General features: G+C 48.9%; 1 protein-coding gene across 1 annotated transcript; it reads left to right on the top strand.

Annotated features, from left to right (window-relative positions):
* The first annotated feature begins 3,289 nt into the window (after positions 1-3,289).
* Positions 3,290-17,718, top strand: LOC147097514 (uncharacterized). Its single transcript, XM_085972476.1, has 2 exons — positions 3,290-3,994; positions 13,454-17,718. The coding sequence occupies exons 1-2, from the start codon at positions 3,634-3,636 to the stop codon at positions 13,633-13,635; spliced, it is 543 nt and encodes a 180-aa protein (XP_085828602.1). The 5' UTR covers positions 3,290-3,633; the 3' UTR covers positions 13,636-17,718.
* The last annotated feature ends 1,579 nt before the right edge of the window (positions 17,719-19,297 follow it).

The raw sequence follows: 19,297 nt of genomic DNA, 5'->3' as shown, positions 1-19,297 counted from the left end.
GTCTGGGGGTCTGGGTCAGGCCGCGCCCTGGGTCTGGGGGAGGCCGCTCCCTGGGTCTGGGGGTGGCCGCTCTCTGGGTCTGGGGGGTCTGGGGGAGGCCGCTCTCTGGGTCTGTCTCTGCCGGGTGCTCGTGTCTCTGGGCTGTTTTGGTGCCGGTCGCGAGTGTGTCTCTGCTCTTTCACAAAGCCCCAGTGACGCAGGAGTTATAAATAGTCCAGAACGAAATGTTCTCATATCAGTAAAAGGGTCAGAAAGGGCGAGTACAAACAATACAGGCGCTGAGAAAAACAGTCTGAACAGGAAAAAGAAGCCGAGAGTCAGTCTGTAACCACAGCGAGTCCCTGCCCTGAAATAACCAGCATTTAAATAGCGAGCGCCCCGGCGTGTTGTTGGCAGCGAGCCGCTCCCTCCCAGCCAGTGAGGGGCAGGAACTCCGGGAAACAGCCCAGGCTCCGGCCCCAAACCCCACAGTGGCCGCAGGGCTGGCTCACCAGCTGCTGTCTTCATTCACTGAAACCTTCATTACTGCCCCGGCTCGACCGCCTCCTCTCCAGAAAGCACCCACCCTGGGCCGGGGACACTTCGTCGGGCTCTGGGCGAGGCTCTTCATGTCGGCTATTCCACTGTGGTAGGCAACACCAACTGAGCTGCACCCAACGGGCTGATTTTCTGCTCCCTAACCCAGGGGACAATTGTAATCCCTTAATGCACTTGTAAAGCGCTTTGGGGCATCCAGAGGCTGTGAAAGGCACTATATAAATGCAAGTCTTTATTATTGAAGGTCTATGAATACCAGCAGAGGAGGTGAAGATCACACACTATTAAACCTTAGTATTTTCAGCAGATTCTCAAGAGTTTCTATGGAACACTGGTGAAAGAAATTGGATTCAAATTTCACCTGCTGTTAAATATTTCAGTTACTGCTCCACCCATCTCTTCTCAGATCATTCCTCCTCTTGATCCTCACCCTTAATCCTATTCACAGCTCCACAGTCTGGCAGTGAAATATCTGCATAGGAACAGAAGGAGGCCATTCAGCCCCTCCAGCCTGTTCCGCTATTCTACTGGATCATGGCTGATCTGTATCTCAACTCCATTTACCTGCCATTGCTCCATATTCCTCAATAGCCTTACCCAACTAAAATCTATCCATCTAAGTCTTGAAATTTCAATTGATCCCCAACATCCACAGCCTTTTGAGGGAGAGAGTTCCAGATTTCCACTACCCTTTGTGTGAAGACGTGCTTCCTGACATCACTCCTGAACGGCCTGGCTCTAATTTTCAGAATCAAATCCCTTAATCATTTTAAACACCTCGATTAGATCACCTCTCAAACTTCTAAACTCGGGGGAATACAAGCCATCTTTATGCAACCTGCCTTCAGCAATATAACTCGTTATCTCATGCCAGTATGTCGTACAATAACAGATTTATTTTCTCCAGAGCTACATTTACATTCAGTGTTTTGCTAGGACAGCTCCCTGTCATTATTCATTTCCCCATTGCTCCTCGATGACACACCAACTGCAGTGAAGGGAGCTTGGCTTCCACTCCACTCCGGCCCTCCCGTGCGCTGCTCTGAATCGGACCAGGAGTTGCAGAGGTCCAATCTCACAATGTTCCTGCCTCCCAGTGTCCAACCCACCTTGCCTTCTCTGCTTTCCTCCACCACAGGGAAATAGAAGTAAGATTCACCCCTAGGGCTGCGGGGGCTCCACATATTCACCCCCCAGGGCTGTGCGGGTTTCACAGATTCACCCCCAGGGCTGCGGGGGCGCCACAGATTCACCCCCAGGGCTGCGGGGGCTCCACAGATTCACCCCCAGGGCTGCGGGGGCGCCACAGATTCACCCCCAGGGCCGCGGGGGTTTCACAGATTCACCCCCAGGGCTGCGGGGGCGCCACAGATTCACCCCCAGGGCTGCGGGGGCGCCACAGATTCACCCCCAGGGCTGCGGGGGTTTCACAGATTCACCCCCAGGGCTGCGGGGGTTTCACAGATTCACCCCCAGGGCTGTGGGGGCGCCACAGATTCACCCCCAGGGCTGCGGGGGTTTCACAGATTCACCCCCAGGGCTGCGGGGGCGCCACAGATTCACCCCCAGGGCTGCGGGGGTTTCACAGATTCACCCCCAGGGCTGCGGGGACGCCACAGATTCACCCCCAGGGCTGCGGGGGCGCCACAGATTCACCCCCAGGGCTGCGGGGGTTTCACAGATTCACCCCCAGGGCTGCGGGGACGCCACAGATTCACCCCCAGGGCTGCGGGGGCGCCACAGATTCACCCCCAGGGCTGCGGGGGTTTCACAGATTCACCCCCAGGGCTGCGGGGGCGCCACAGATTCACCCCCAGAGCTGCGGGGGCGCCACAGATTCAGATCTATATATTCTGACATTTTATCTAACATTCAGATTCCTAGTTTGTGCTCATCGAGGGAAGGGCTGTTGTCAACAGGAAATGGAACACACAGCCACTCCCACCTCAGGTAAAGCTCCCCCTCATCAGGGTACGGGATAGATTGGGATTATGGACAGCTTCTAACCTGTGACTGGGGACTCGAGTGTGTAGCACCAGATTGAGCAATGTTATTGTAGTAAATCATTTGTAACGCCTCCATCCCCTCATCCCCTGCCCCCATACACACAGCAGCATTGTCCCCACTGACAATCCTCTCTTGTTAAGCCTGCGGTACACAAGCCCTCCGCTTGTTCTGCCTGCTGCTCTTCATCTCATGACTGCCGAACGCCACTGGAGAGTCGAGGCATCTCCGAGTTTGGGAAAAAGCAAACACTTGTCTTGCCAAGTGCCAAACTGGAACCGAACATGGCAGCGATTTAGAGTGCAGCCCTCACACTCCCCATACCTCCATATCTGGAATCCAACACCCAAACGGGGGAGTGAACTGATGCACTTGTCCCGGACACTGACAGAAAATAATTGAACGTTTTGTTAAATTACCCGAGCCCCTGCAATCCGGGTTACATATTGGCTGAATGGTGGGAAGCAGAATGTATGACCCAGGTCACACACTGACTCACTGGACAGGACAGGGTTAAGGGATAAACCTCGCTCCTCATCTTCCTGCGTTCTCTGAACAGCAGGAAAACAAATTGAAAGCTAGTAATGTGGGTGAGAATTTAAACAGGGAACATCTTGTCACGAGAGCTGGCGTGCGACAGGGCCATTAAACTTGCCTTGCCCCTGGTGATGTAGTTAATGATAGGGGACCTGCTCCACACCGACACTCTCTGACATGCAACCCCCTTTCCAGGGCAACAGAACCAATCAAAGTGCAGCCTGTGGGAGTGACGGCCACATCCCGCCCCTAACCTGAGACTCAAACTAATAAGGCAGATCCCATTTTTTTGATACAAGACAAAGGCTGGCAGATTATTTTTTCTTTTTTTTACAAAAAACCTTACAAACTAATTATATTTTATCTAAAAATTTGCCCCTAAATTGGCTTGGAGAGGGGTTCTTAACTTGGATGAGGCTGATTCTGGGTTTGTGCAGATATTTTTGTTTTGTGCATTGCAATATTTCCGGGAGTCTGGGCGTGTTCAGTCGGTGCATTGGGTCGGCTCTCGGCACTGAACAAAGGGGCTCGCTGCTGGGGGCTCTCGGATGAGGAATGGCGAGCGCAGCTTTCGATCGCTTCGCTGCCGAGTGCCTGGTCTCCATGTCCCGGACCGCGGTGGATCACAGCCCCGGCCAAGCAGCCAGTCCGCCGGGGGACAAAGGCAGCCTGGCCGCCGGGCTGGTGCTGGCCGGGGTGCCGAGCCAGCCCGGCCCCTCGGCTGATGTGAACCCGCAGGAGGTGGCGAGGATGGAAGGGAAGGGCAGCCCGGAGCCGGCCGGACAGAGGGGCCAGAGAGGCAAAGGGAGAAGCGGCCAGGAGCGGCGGCCCAGGAAGCACCGTTGTCGGTACGCGGGCTGCCAGAAGGTCTACGGCAAATCCTCGCACCTGAAGGCTCACTTCCGGACTCACACAGGTGAGTGAGTGCCGCCAGGCGCAGCTACCAGCGGAATCCGCGGGCAATTTTAACCCAGCCCAGGAACTGACGGGAAACGGGCACAACACTGGTTTACTCTCCACCCAAGTCAGTGGAGGCGAATATTGGGCGGGGCGTAAAACCCGGTGCTGCGCTCGATCCCGCGGGTTTCCCCCGCCCGCCGAGTTTGGTTAAAATTACGCCCATTTAATACTGGTTACAACCCCGTGTTGGACCGATTGTAAGCGCACGGGAGGGTATAGTAAATCCGCGCAACACCGGTACCCCAGCCTGAAACAGCGGCCCCGCTCACAGGGCACCTGCCGCTCCCCATTACTGATGAGATTTGTGATTTTAACAGAAAAATGGGGCAGAATTGCAAAAATACATTTAAAACAAAAGGTAAGAGAGACCTGGAATCGCTGTGATAAAAACGGAATTTAGTTCAGCCACTAAACAGGGGCCCTGATAGATTAGTCATTCAATTTATAAATCACAAACTCAGTTTATACAGTAAACAATCTAAAAATACGGTTCAGTAAATTAAACTCTTCAGGCAAATGTACAAGAAAGAGTGACGAAATGTTTGTTGCAAGACACCCATTTAATCCCCACCCACTCATCTCGCTCACTTCCCCTCCTCCTATCTCTCCCCCTCCCTATCCTCTCCCGCCCTTCCCTCTTTCTCCCTCCCTCCCAGAGACTGCCTTAGGGTTTGGGGCAGGGTTTTGTGATCTGGGGGCGGTGCCTTAGGCCCTCCAGGAGGTACCAGATTCCGCTGCCCAGGGGACCAATCCCATCTCTGCTGAGCTGGTAAATGGATATTCCTGCGTAATAGTCCTCTCACGCCCATTTACTAACTCGCCCCCTCTGCATTAGAGTGAATATACACATTCCTGTTACATAAACACGAGAGGAATTGCTGCAGGAAGTTTTTATTGATTCGGGAGCAGCAATTTCTAACATTTCAGATCACACCAGTGCTTTCAAATGCTGGAGTGTTTTGGGTTTATGTAAGGAAGGATAGTGAAAGGAGGGTATCTCCAGGTCTGGAGACACTGCCACCACCTGCTGGGGCACAGGTGAGTGTTCCTCCAACAGTTTGAACTTTTCCTCAGTCGATTGCTGAGCTGGGTGACACAAGAATGCCCTATACTCGCAGGCCCATGGTTACTGGAGTACATACAAACACGCTCAACAATTGATATAGATTTAAAGAAACACAAAATTGAGACTTTAGTGTTGAGCAAATACATCTGAGAAATATAAATAAATTCAGAGAGATGCTTAAAAAGTTGTGTGTTGGTCTAGCAGTTTGTAAATCAGACAAGGAGTGGGCAGGGGATGCACCAAACACTCAGACCTTGGGTTAAGTGCTCGTGGTTAACGGTTTAGATAAAACAGCAAGACACAGGCATTTTATCGACCTGAGCTAACCAGAGCACTCCGCTCTCCGTGCATCTTCAACCCTGCCTGCTTCCCAAGAAAGGGTTAAATCCTTTCGGGAAGAATTTGTCTCGCCAAAGGAAAACAACCACCGAGACAAAATGAAATTATAGATTCACACAAGAACACACTGAAATAATTTCCTGCTGTATTTAAAGAGAAAAAACGTGGCAAACGGTTTTCTTCTTTAGGAGGGACGTGAGCCAATGAGCTATTGCCATCACCGTGACATCACATGCGGGTGCTGGGATGACATATTTTGCTCTGGTTCTTTACAATCGTGTAGTGATGTCAAACTGGCAGGGGGATTGTGATATACTTCAACAAATTAGTATCAAGAGGGAGGAGGTATTAGCGGTTTTAGTGGGCATAAAAGTGGATAAATCCCCAGGCCGAGACGAGATGTATCCCAGGTTGCTGTGTGAGGCAAGGGAGGAGATTGCAGGGGCTCTGACACAAATTTTCAGATCCTCTCTGGCCACAGGGGAGGTGCCAGAGGACTGGAGGACAGCTAACGTAGTCCCATTATTCAAGAAGGGCAGTAGGGATAAACCAGGGAATTACAGGCCAGTGAGTCTTACATCAGCGGTAGGGAAATTATTGGAAAAAATTCTGAGGGACAGAATTAGTCTCCACTTGGAGAGGCAAGGATTAATCAAGGATAGTCAGCATAGCTTTGTCGGGGAGATCATGTCTAACCAATTTGATTGAATTTTGAGAGGGGGTGACTAGGTGTGTGGATGAGGGTAGTGCAGTTGATGTAGTCTACATGGACTTCAGTAAGGCTTTTGACAAAGTCCCACATGGGAGACTGGTCAAGAAGGTAAGAGCCCATGGGATCCAGGGCAATTTGGCACATTGGATCCAAAATTGGCTTAGTGGCAGGAGGCAGAGGGTGATGGTCGAAGGTTGTTTTTGTGACTGGAAGCCTGTGTCCAGTGGTGTACCGCAGGGATCGGTGCTGGGACCCTTGCTGTTTGTAGTGTACATTAATGATTTAGATATGAATGTAGGAGGTATGATCAGCAAGTTCGCAGATGACACGAAAATTGGTGGAGTGGTAAATAGCGAGGAGGGAAGCCTCAGGCTACAGGACGATATAGACGGGTTGGTTAGGTGGGCAGAACAGTGGCAAATGGAATTTAACCCTGAAAGATGTGAGGTGATGCATTTTGGGAGGACTAACAAGGCAAGGGAATACACAATGAATGGTAGGACCCTAGGAAGGACAGAGGATCAGAGGGACCTTGGTGTGCATGTACATAGATCCCTGAAGGCAACAGGACAGGTAGATAAGGTGGTTAAAAAGGCATATGGGATACTTGCCTTCATTAGCCGAGGCATAGAATATAAGAGAAGGGAGGTTATGATGGAGTTGTACAAAACGCTAGTTAGGCCACAGCTGGAGTACTGTGTGCAGTTCTGGTCGCCACACTATAGGAAGGATGTGATTGCATTGGAGAGGGTGCAGAGGAGATTCATCAGGATGTTACCTGGGCTGGAGCGCTTCAGCTATGAAGAGAGACTGGACAGGCTGGGGTTGTTTTCGTCAGAGCAGAGAAGGCTGAGGGGGGACCTGATTGAGGTGTACAAAACTATGAGGGGCATAGATAGGGTAGATAGAAAGGAACTTTTCCCCTTAGTAGAGGGGTCAATAACCAGGGGGCATAGATTCAAGGTAAGGGACAGGAGGTTTAGAGGGTATTTGAGGAAAATCTTTTTCACGCAGAGGGTGGTTGGAATCTGGAACTCACTGCCTGAAAGGGTGGTAGAGGCAGGAACCCGCACAACATTCAAGAAGCATTTAGGAAAATGGGATTAGAATAGACAGGGCTTGATGGCCAGCATGGACACGATGGGCCTCTTTCTGTGCTGTATAACTCTATGACTCTATAAAAGTTTGCAAAATCTTTTTTTTTATTTTTTAAAGAAGCTGGTTCCCCATTAAATTCCTGGTTTGGTGCAGTGCATAACCTCCCAGACCTTGTGGAGTTTTAACTCCCTCTCCTCCCCTCCTGTCTCTTCCAAAGACACAGACTCTCACTGGGTTACAGTTCAACGGGCACTGAGCCATTCCTTAGACAGGCCAAAGCAGCCCGCTTGATTGGCACCCCATCCACCACCTTAAACATCCACTCCCTCCACCACCGGCGCACCGTGACTGCAGTGTGTACCATCTACAAGATGCACTGCAGCAACTCGCCAAGGCTTCTTCGACAGCACCTCCCAAACCCGCGACCTCTTCCACCTAGAAGGACAAGGGCAGCAGGCGCATGGGAACACCACCCCCTCCAAGTTCCCCTCCAAGTCACACACCATCCTGACTTGGAAATATATTGCCGATCCTTCATGGTCGCTGGGTCGAAATCCTGGAACTCCCTCTCTAACAGCACTGTGGGAGTACTTTCACCACATGGACTGCAGCGGTTCAAGAAGGCGGCTCACCACCATATTTCTAGGGCAACGAGTAATCACAGAATCACAGAAACCCCACAGTGCAGATAGAGGCCATTTCGGCCCATCGAGCCTGCACCGACACATATCCCACCCGATCCCCGTAACCCCACATATTTTAATCCCCCTAACACTAAGGGTCAATTTATCATAGCCAATCAACCTAACCCGCACATCTTTGGACTGTGGGAGGAAACCGGAGCACCCGGAGGAAACCCACGCAAACACGGGGAGAATGTGTAAACTCCACACAGTCACCCGAGGCCGGATTCGAACCCGGGTCCCTGGCGCTGTGAGGCAACAGTGCTAACCACTATGCCACCGTGCTGCCCGAGTAATGGGCAATAAATGCTGGCCTTGCCAGCGACGCCCATATCCTGAGAATAAAGAAAAGGACAGTTGGCTGTTATTCGACCATGCAGGGCATCACACAGAGTTTGATCCTGCTCTCGCCCAATGTTCACACACACACACACACTTTCCAGCAAGTGATCAGGAACAGGAACCCTGGCCAATTTCCTCCTTTTAACTTAGTGGCACCGAGGCCAATTCTCACACTCCGTTGCTGCCCTGCTGCCTCAGCATAGACCAGGGATTGAACGTGGACCCTTCCCCGGTTTGTACCAGACCCAGCAGCAGAAGGGGTGGGTGGTTTCATTCTGTGAAGTTTCATCATCTTTAATATTTCCCCTCCTCTTGCATTTGTTGACCCTTGCCTCCTTAAGGTATAAAAATAGACAAAGGTCAACAATTCACACTGTACTTTTGTAAGTAAATTGTCAAATAATCAGTGACCTACCTGTCTGGTTCATCAAGGCACAGCTGAATTGAATTGCTTCTGTGCTCAGGTACTGGGAAGCCAGTGATGGCCTTTGTGTCTTCACATGATTCCTGTCATTCTGCAATGACATTTGTAATTAATAAAATTGCCAGACACTGTGTCCCGACGATGCTGCCCCTTTAAGAGGCTTGGTGATACCATTGGCTGATGACATTCTGTAACAATTCTGTAGCAAGTGTCAGCAAAAATTGGGGCAGATATTAATACTAAAATGGGATGAGAGTGAGTTGGTAAGATCAAATGGGCCGACAGGTCTTCTTCACCCAAACCCATCCTGCTCGCCTGGCCGGCCTCCCAACTCGCACCCTGCGTAAACATGAGCTCATCCAAAACTCTGCTGCCCGTGACCTAACTCACACCGAGTCCCGTACACCCATCACCCCCTGTCCTAACTCACACCGAGTCCCGTACACCCATCACCCCCTGTCCTAACTCGCACCGAGTCCCGTTAACCCATCACCCCCTGTCCTAACTCGCACCGAGTCCCATTCACCCATCACCCCCTGTCCTAACTCGCACCGAGTCCCGTACACCCATCACCCCCTGTCCTAACTCGCACCGAGTCCCGTACACCCATCACCCCCTGTCCTAACTCGCACCGAGTCCCGTACACCCATCACCCCCTGCCCTAACTCGCACCGAGTCCCGTACACCCATCACCCCGTCCTAACTCGCACCGAGTCCCATACACCCATCACCCCCTGTCCTGACTCGCACCGAGTCCCATACACCCATCACCCCCTGTCCTAACTCGCACCGAGTCCCGTACACCCATCGCCCCCTGTCCTAACTCGCACCGAGTCCCGTACACCCATCACCCCCTGTCCTAACTCGCACCGAGTCCCGTTCACCCATCACCCCCTGTCCTAACTCGCACCGAGTCCCGTACACCTATCACCCCCTGTCCTAACTCGCACCGAGTCCCGTTAACCCATCACCCCCTGTCCTAACTCGCACCGAGTCCCATTCACCCATCACCCCCTGTCCTAACTCGCACCGAGTCCCGTACACCCATCACCCCCTGTCCTAACTCGCACCGAGTCCCATACACCCATCACCCCCTGTCCTAACTCGCACCGAGTCCCGTTCACCCATCGCCCCTGTGCTCGCTGACCTACATTGGCTCCCAGTCCAGCAAAACCTCAATTTTTAAAATTTCATCCTTGTGTTAAAATTCCTCCTTGGCCTCACCCTCCCTAACCCTGAGATCTCTGCACGCCTCCAAATTTGGCCTTTTACGCATCCTCAATTTTAATCGCTCCAACTTTGGCACCTCTCTCTCCTCTTTTAAGACGCTCCTTAAAACCTACCTCTTTGACCAAGCTGTCAGTCACCTGTCCTAATATCTCTCTGTGCTTGGTGTGAAATTGTGTTTGCTAAAACTCCTTGGGCCGTTTTACTATGTTAAAGGCACTATATCAATGCAGGTTGTTGTTGTAACACAGTTCCCCACCCCCCCCGCCTTCCTGAATGTCAAAACGTATAAAAACACCACAGCCAGCAGGTGCGAGAGTCAGAATGATACTGGAATTACTGCCCCATCATTCTGCCTGCAGCACAAACAGAATCATTGGATAATATCCTGCTTTATTTACTCAGGCATCTCATGAAACCCAACGCTGTCAGTTAGCTAAAGTAACTCTGGTTTTTCATAATGTGAGGTGTCTGCTGTTGGTCATCAGACACTCCTCATTGTTTTGATGTCTGCCCCTCACTGAGGAGCTGGGCTCTTCCCGTGCTCCCTGCCCTTTAATTGAAGTAAATTATTTTTTGAGATAAAAAGACTCGACATTCCACAAGATGCCTGTAAAACCCTGATCAGTGTTACCAGGGCCAATTTAAACCTCATTTAAAATGCCTTGCATTTATACAGTGTTTTATCATGACTCAAAGCTTTACTTACATTGAATTACTTCGAAGTGTTGCCGCTGCAGTTTTGTTTTTATACTGTTTGGATCTTTTCAGATTGCAAAGTACCTCTGGGGGGGCAGGGAAAAGGGGGACAGCGCCTCCCAAAATGCTGTGGGTGACTTGTGCAGTTGGAGAGAGCCATTAGGATTTGGTGTCAGTGGCATTTTGTCCCTGCAGGGCAGGGAGTGACTTACTCACTGGAGTCAGTTCAACACATGGGATTAGGTGTCTGACTGGCTATGCTCATGAAGCATTGAGAAATCGGCCCAGAAATTCGTGTCGGGGGCCCCCGACCTACATTTACCTCGCTCGCCGACAGTTGAAGCCTGAGCCTGCGTGGATTTCCTGTCTGTGGCCCGGTTCAGCTCCCTGTGCTTGCGTGACCCAGCGGCGTACTTAGTGCGATGAGTCGGCTGGGATCACGTGAGCACTGGGCAACCAATCGGAGGATGCAAAAGTTCATTCATGAGTTTGACAGTAAGAACCGTCAAACTCATGAAAACTCCGGGCGCCCAAAACAGTACTTAAACTTGAAATAATTTTTTTTTTAAATCACACTATTTAAATGAACTTTCAATAACTTTAAATAACTATTTTAAACAATAATTTAAATTTTTGAAAAAAATAATTTTATAAAAAAATCGGGGCTAAAAATACACTTACCTTACTGTAAAGTATTTAAAAATAATAAACCTGTGGAAAAAAAATTCTAATTTTAATTAATAGACCACTTACCTTTTAAAATTAAGTCCTTACGTCTGCTTTTTTAAAGTGTAAAAAGTGGAGGCCTTCATGCACGGGCAAACCTGGGGGGAAAAAAGGAATTTCAGCGCGCACGCGCAGACTCCTGCATGCACGCGTTCGACCTCTGAACCCCTTGGTTCAGAGGATCGGAAATGCCGGTTTTCCGCGCATGCGCTGTGCATGCAGAAAACCGGCAATTCCATCGGTCCCACGCGTGAGTACACGGTGCTTACTCGCGCGTTGGGACACTAATTTCTGGGCCAACATAAACAAGTTGGTGCAATATATACTGAAATACCAGTTGTAGGACCACAGAGTGTGTAATTTTACCTCCCACCACCACCCCCACACAACAATCTTTTGTGCTGTACAACTATTTTTTACTCTGTATCTAACCCGTGCCGTACTTGCCCTGGGAGTGTTTGATGGGACAGTGTAGAGGGAGCTTTACTCTGTATCTAACCCGTGCCGTACTTGCCCTGGGAGTGTTTGATGGGACATTGTAGAGGGAGCTTTACTCTGTATCTAACCTGTGCTGTACCTGCCCTGGGAGTGTTTGATGGGGACAGTGTAGAGGGAGCTTTACTCTGTATCTAACCCGTGCTGTACCTGCCCTGGGAATGCTTAATACTGATACCTAGGGGGGAATTTAACCCCCAAAAATAGGTGGGTTGGAGTTGGGTGGGTGGTTAAAGAGTTAAGAAACGGAATTCCGACCCCAACTGCCCACTTCCGGTTTTAATGGAGGTGGGACAGCAGCCAACCCGTTCCCAGGAGGCCGTGCGCTGATTTAACTATTGCAGTGAGGCTCTGTGCCTCATGGTGATCCACCATTACAAATTTAACTCTGGCTGGTCAGGTTTCCCGGGCCTCGGGGAACCCACCAGCTAAAGGAAGGCAAGGACTGCAGGATCCAGGAGGTAAATGCATTTTCACTTATCTCCTTGATCCAGCGTCCCTGCCTCACCCACCCCCCCGGCGACCGGACACCTCCGGGGCCCCATCCCGAGGCCTACGATCTTCCCCCCACGAGGCCTCCAATCTAACCCCTTCAGCCCCGATGCTCCCTCTGGCCCTGATCATCCTCCGGCTCCCGACCAGCAATCTCTCCCTCCTCTCTGCAGCCTAGTGCCATAGACCTACCCGCCTGCAGCTAGCCAGCCTCTCCATCTGGCTGGCTGCGGGTGGGAAACAGAGCTTTCAAATGCTAATCAGGTCCTGCTGTTAAATTCGGCTGGGCCTGCGGGAAACCCGTTCTCCCGACCGCTTTCTAGCCCCCTGCTCCCGACCCATCTCCAGATTAAAATTCCGGCCATAGTGTCTGAAGTGGGAAATGTTCCATTCTCCACCACCAACAGCCCTTATGATGAGCGAAAATTTCACAAAAAAACCAAAATGGACGTTCGCCCTAATTTACCCCATCAGAGGCAGCCCTGATTCCATAACTGCACCGGGTGTACAAGTTTATCCTGAGCATGCACTGTGCTGTCAGATGGGCTGATGGTGATGGATTCTGGTAATTCAATGCTGAAGTGGTCAGACTCCCCTGGTGTGATACTTAGCCACACCGCCCACAAGGTCCCACGTTCCGTCCCTGGCCTGTGCTGAGTTTGGTGATGCCAGCCTGCAAAGTGATGGAGGCCACAAATAGCCTCAGCAGCCCTGGGTTTGGGGAGGGGTAGAATCAACAACTTGCAGTTATATGTAGGGAAACGGCCCAAGACGCTTCACAGGAGAGTAATCAGACAAAAAGTGACACCGAGACAAAGGAGATATTAGGACAGGTGACCAAACGCTTGCTCAAAAAGAGTTAGGTTTTAATCAGCCTGTGAGAGTGTCAGGGGAGAGTAGGATACAGCTTGGCTGTGATGTCCCAATGATAAAACAGCTTGGCCAGGCTCACATCTGGAAATTGGATGCTTGGGTGAGGTGCCGGGCACCTGTGGGACCTTTACCCCAGTGAGAATCAGTACTGGGGAGGGGCAACACCTGGGCTGTAGAGGTGGTGGGAGGAACCCGAACTTCACCGTCTCGATTATTAGATTTCTTTATTTAAATTCCAGGTGAGAAGCCTTTTGCGTGCACTTGGCCGGACTGCAACAAGAAGTTTGCCCGCTCCGATGAACTGGCACGACACTATCGCACCCACACGGGCGAGAAGCGGTTCAGCTGCCCCATCTGTGAGAAACGCTTCATGCGCAGCGACCACCTGATGAAGCACACCCGGCGCCACGCCAACTTCTAGCCCAGCATGCTGAAGAGAGCGCACAGCTCGCGACCCGGCTCGGTCAGTGATTACAGCCGATCGGACGCTTCCAGCCCAGTCCCGAGTCCCGCCAGCTCGCCCTAAACACATCTGTGCCCCGTGTCTGCCTCGCCTAACCTCCTGACAGTCGTACTTCGCTGTGAACGTGAAAAACAGAAGGGAAATGAAATTGGTTGATGTTGAAGAGGCAGCGTCACGGCTGCCGTATCTTTCAGAAAGAGCACGGCTTTTAAAAAAACACAAAACAACTACGTATTCACCTCAGGACAAGTTACTGTAAAAAAAAAAAAAAAAAAAAAAAAAAAAAAAATTAAGACTGCACAATAGAGAAAGCATTGTGTGGCTCAGATTTAACCTGGTTCAGTTTTTTCCCTCAGGGATGATTGCAAGTTTCTCCTGTACCACCGCCTTACCTTAAATATTTGCACTCTCTAATTACATCGTTTTCACATTAGATATGGGGGGTGGTGGGGGAGCTCGTAGCTGGACTTCTCTGCTGGAATCTGTTCTTTAAGTTTTAATGCTTCTAGCAGAAGTGTTTATCGTGGGCTGTTTTTACCTAAATGCTCTTCCAAGTTGCATCACCAGTTTCACCGGTGGCTGAGCAGAGAAGAGGGATTGCAGAGGCATTAAACGCCTAGTGACCCGTCGCCCCCCCAGTACCAAGCATATCACTTCCAGTAGGTAATTGCACAACAATGCACGAGGCGGCGAGATCAGATCTCTCCTCCTCTTGGGTTATGAAGTTACAAGCTGCCAGTGATGGTTGTTTTTCCTGCTACCCACACCCCTTCAACCCCCCCCCCCCCACCAAAAAAAAATTAGTCCGTAACATAGTTCATAACATTAAATCTCCAAGTGTTTGTACAAACAAAAACACAGAAGCCATTCAGAAAAGTTTTTTAAATATTTTAGAAAATAGTTTAAGTGCCGTCAGATGTAGCACATTGTATACTCCAGGTTATTGGTTGCTTTGTGGAGTGAATCTAAGTATATACATTCCAAAGGAATCCATGTGGACCTGCGTACGTACTTGCTTTGCATGGAAGCTGTCGTCTCCGGTCCCTTGTGTTTGTTGTGTTGATAGGGCCAGTGTAGCACAATAGGTACTTGATTCCGAGATCAGATAACTTTACTCCTGTACCTCTCACACACTCCGGTAGTAAATGTGTCTGAAACACAGATACTCGGAGGTAATTTGCTTTATTTATATTTGGGTTTCTATTTAACTGTAAAATGCAACAGGCTGGTCCTTTAATTATTAAAAAGAGGAAAATGTACGGTTAAGTTGAGTGGTAAAACATTTATTGTATGTGTATGATAGAAGTTGAATTAGTGTCACTGGCTTGTTATTTAAAAAAATGTAAACTGGTAAATGCAAGATTTACTTTTTAATTTGTGTTAAGCCACAAGAATTTACGGTTTCTTCTGAGATCTGTCCCTTTCCATTGAAGATTTTGTCTGCATAATTATCAAAACGCCTTTGGATTCTCTGAATTGTTCATTCACGTGATTTTTTGTTAACTTTCTCCTCTCCCCCTGAAGGTGCCGACTCTCGCTGGGGTACCGGTCACACGGGCACTGGCAGCCCTCCATTACCTCACTCACATGGCCATTCTTCGTGAACCTACACTGTCAACATCGGCAACTCTTTAACCATGAAGGGCACCACTACCAAATGCCCGCAAGCAGGGGTCATAGCAGAGTTATCAGGAACAGGAAATAATACCTTAACTGCCACTCCGGTCACACACCCGCTAACTCAGAACAGACTGGGGATTAAACGTGGGATTAAATTGGAACCCTGTTTGGCTTAGTATTATACTGGCCAGTGTATTAAACCCACTGAGAAATCTAATCACTTCAGATGTATGAATAATACCTTGTTATGCGGCTGTGGATTGTAACTGGATACAGACCAGTCGCTTTGTCACGTAACAGGTAGTGAGGTGAACTCCCAGGGCCACTGAACAGTCATGCTCGTGCCTCAGATAAGTGTCGGTTTTAGTTTTCAGTCCAGAGCATTGTAGGCTGGTTTCCTGCTAAAAATGGGCTCTGAGGAGACTGAAAGCCCCCAAGGTGGCCGACTGTGGGAGAGCACGCTGAGCTGGGAGCAGGCTCCCAGGTATACCCAGTATTGCCGTCACCTAGGAGGGAGTGCAACAGGATTAGAACAGGAGAGAAGTATTCTTTAAAATTTCTAAAACTAGACCAGGAGTGGGCTGGAGCAGTGGGATAGACAGTGCCCTTTCACCTCAGATTTGGTTCAAATCCAATTCAAACTGGGGTTAAAATCTCCGATCTGGTGGTTGGAAGCATTTTGAATGGAATGAGTTTCAGATTCTCAGTATAGTTCCTCGTGGCTGTGGACTAAGATTCCCAAACTCATTTCTGCTGCTTTATCACAAATTGGCAACCTCACTCCCAAATGGAAAAAATACAATAGTGTAGAAATCTAGAATTAGCTTTACTCTGTATCTAACCCGTGCTGTACCTGCCCTGGGAGTGTTTGATGGGACAGTGTAGAGGGAGCTTTACTCTGTATCTAACCCGTGCTGTACCTGCCCTGGGAGTGTTTGATGGGACAGTGTAGAGGGAGCTTTACTCTGTATCTAACCCTGTGCTGTACCTGCCCTGGGAGTGTTTGATGGGACAGTGTAGAGGGAGCTTTACTCTGTATCTAACCCGTGCTGTACCTGCCCCGGGAGTGTTTGATGGGACAGTGTAGAGGGAGCTTTACTCTGTATCTAACCTGTGCTGTACCTGCCCTGGGAGTGTTTGATGGGACAGTGTAGAGGGAGCTTTACTCTGTATCTAACCCGTGCTGTACCTGCCCTGGGAGTGTTTGATGGGACAGTGTAGAGGGAGCTTTACTCTGTATCTAACCCTGTGCTGTACCTGCCCTGGGAGTGTTTGATGGGACAGTGTAGAGGGAGCTTTACTCTGTATCTAACCCGTGCTGTACCTGCCCTGGGAGTGTTTGATGGGACAGTGTAGAGGGAGCTTTACTCTGTATCTAACCCGTGCTGTACCTGCCTGGGAGTGTTTGATGGGACAGTGTAGAGGGAGCTTTACTCTGTATCTAACCCGTGCTGTACCTGCCCTGGAAGTGTTTGATGGGACAGTGTAGAGGGAGCTTTACTCTGTATCTAACCCCGTGCTGTACCTGCCCTGGGAGTGTTTGATGGGACAGTGTAGAGGGAGCTTTACTCTGTATCTAACCCGTGCTGTACCTGCCCTGGGAGTGTTTGATGGGACTGTGTAGAGGGAGCTTTACTCTGTATCTAACCCCGTGCTGTACCTGCCCTGGGAGTGTTTGATGGGACAGTGTAGAGGGAGATTTACTCTGTATCTAACTCGTGCTGTACCTGCCCTGGGAGTGTTTGATGGGGACAGTGTAGAGGGAGCTTTACTCTGTATCTAACCCCGTGCTGTACCTGCCCTGGGAGTGTTTGATGATACCTGAATTGAGTAAGTCTTTGAGACAAAAAGACCACCGCCTCCCAATAAAGAAATGATCACCAGATTTCTGGAGAGTCAAAATTCTCTGTTTTATATATAAAAAAGAGAGTATCAGCCAACAGTAGCTGTACTGACATTAAGAGCTGAGCTGTGTATTTTAGCAAGTGTGATCCTTTGGTGCTTGTACTGCATATTGATGTTTTGGGGATCTGGAGCCTAGGATTCGATGAGAATCTCCCTCTCCAATCTGACGTTTATCTTTGAACTGACCAGTCGCCATCTGTTCAACTTTCCTCAGTGCCTCGTGTGCACATGGCGTGTAAATAATTCACTTTTATTTTCATTAAACCATATCCAACTAGAGAGAGCCATGCAGTGACTCACCGCACGGATCCAATCATTACGCAGGGAATCGCACTTCACGATGCCGGCGCTCACTGCTCTGTCGCTCTGCTTGTACGCTTTTTGTAATGTTACTTAGTAGATCCACTTTGTGATTATTGTCCTATGCAAAATTTAACGAGTAAAAATACATTTTCTTAATACATTATATGCATGGTTAGCGAGGGTTTCATTTGAATAAATTTGTAAATAAGGAGAGTTTCTGTCTGTCAGACCCATTTGTTATTGAGAACTACATCTTTGTGCGAGAGCAGTAACAGCAAATGGCCCCAGTTTGGCACCAGCTGCTTCTGACGTCACCACACTGTGGAAATGTCCCAAAAGCGGCGACTCTGACCAGAATTCAGGTTCCACGGGCACTCGGCACCCTCCAGTACCTCACCCCCGTGGCCATTCTTCATGTGAGCCCAGAGAGAGAATGTCCAAAAAGCTATTTAACTCAATCATAATCAACTTTATTGTCATTGTTAGTGCACAAGTGCAGTACAACGAAATGTAGGCTTGCGGCTACACTGCGGTGTCCATCACACCTCCCTATTCCAAGGGCACTGACGCAGATATAAAATCAGCCAAGTGTAATGCTGAGAGACAGGGCAGGGAGATAACAACAGAAGGGCAGTTGGAGAGATGAAAATAGAGATAGAAAGTACAAGAAGGACAAACAGATCAGAGAAAGAGAGGGAACTGAGAGCAGAAAGAGGAACAAAGACTCAAATACAATGCGTCATCTTTCAAATAAAATCTTGTAAAATAGGAAATGGACAGGGTGAATTCATGGATATACAGTACAAGAGGTCAGTGCCCATGGTATCCCCTTTCCTCTTTCTATACCGTTCACTTTCCGCACTGCATTTATATTCCTGATAATCCAGCATCAAATGATAATGGGAAAATAACAGAATATTTTCTGGTTTGAAACAATTTTACACTCAACAGCTCGCAAACTGCCATCTTGCAGACTGACTTCACTATCAGTACAAGAATGATACTAGAGTTAAGGGAACATCTCTACAACCTCCTATTTAAACTGATAGATAACTGAACTAATTCTGCATTTCTTGAATCTGAGGGTATAACATGTTAGTTTATCCCAGAACACGAGAAAAACATTTTAAAATAGAATGCTACCAGGTACATTGACAATTCTTCCTGGAATCATAAGGTCTTAAGAAAGCTTGGAATGTGAAATGGCCACTCAACCCATTAGACCCCTTATGTCCAATCTATGGTACCATGGACTCTACCCACCCAACTGATGTCCTTCCACAGCCCATGTAAAAACTGTACTGCAGTGACTTTGATCATTATTCTGTGTTCCTTTACTTCATTTTATCTCTTGCGTTCTTTGAAGCCCAGGATACAGAGTAAGATGGTAGGCCTGACCTGCCAGGTTGAAAGTAGATACCTGGCGTTTAGCAACTCTGGAGAAGGTAAAGAATCATGGGGTGAAAAGTAGGGGAGGGGTGCTCTTTGATTCCATAAATAAAACACCATTACAGCTTTAGCGTAGATGTTCTATAAACAATATCATTTTGAAGTATAAATAACACACAAGTGTTTATTAGCCATCCATCAGTTCTCTGTCTCCATGCTAGGCTTTGTATCTTGAAGCAAAAACAACAGAGTTCAAAATTATTTAATTGTGAACTTATTTGGAAAAAAATTGACAATTTATTCTGTAGTTTGTTTTCAAATCATTTGGAAAAACAAAATTGCTGAGCAATCCTTTTAGACAATGAAGAGACATAGCCTGGCACTTGTACAAATAAAATTCTAC

Source organism: Somniosus microcephalus, chromosome 32 (genome assembly GCF_052327205.1).
Source record: "Somniosus microcephalus isolate GS21.2 chromosome 32, FLI_Smic_1.0, whole genome shotgun sequence".
Taxonomy (NCBI): Eukaryota; Metazoa; Chordata; class Chondrichthyes; order Squaliformes; family Somniosidae; genus Somniosus; species Somniosus microcephalus.
Note: the sequence above shows the minus strand (reverse complement) of the source record. Positions and strands in the feature narration are given on the sequence as shown.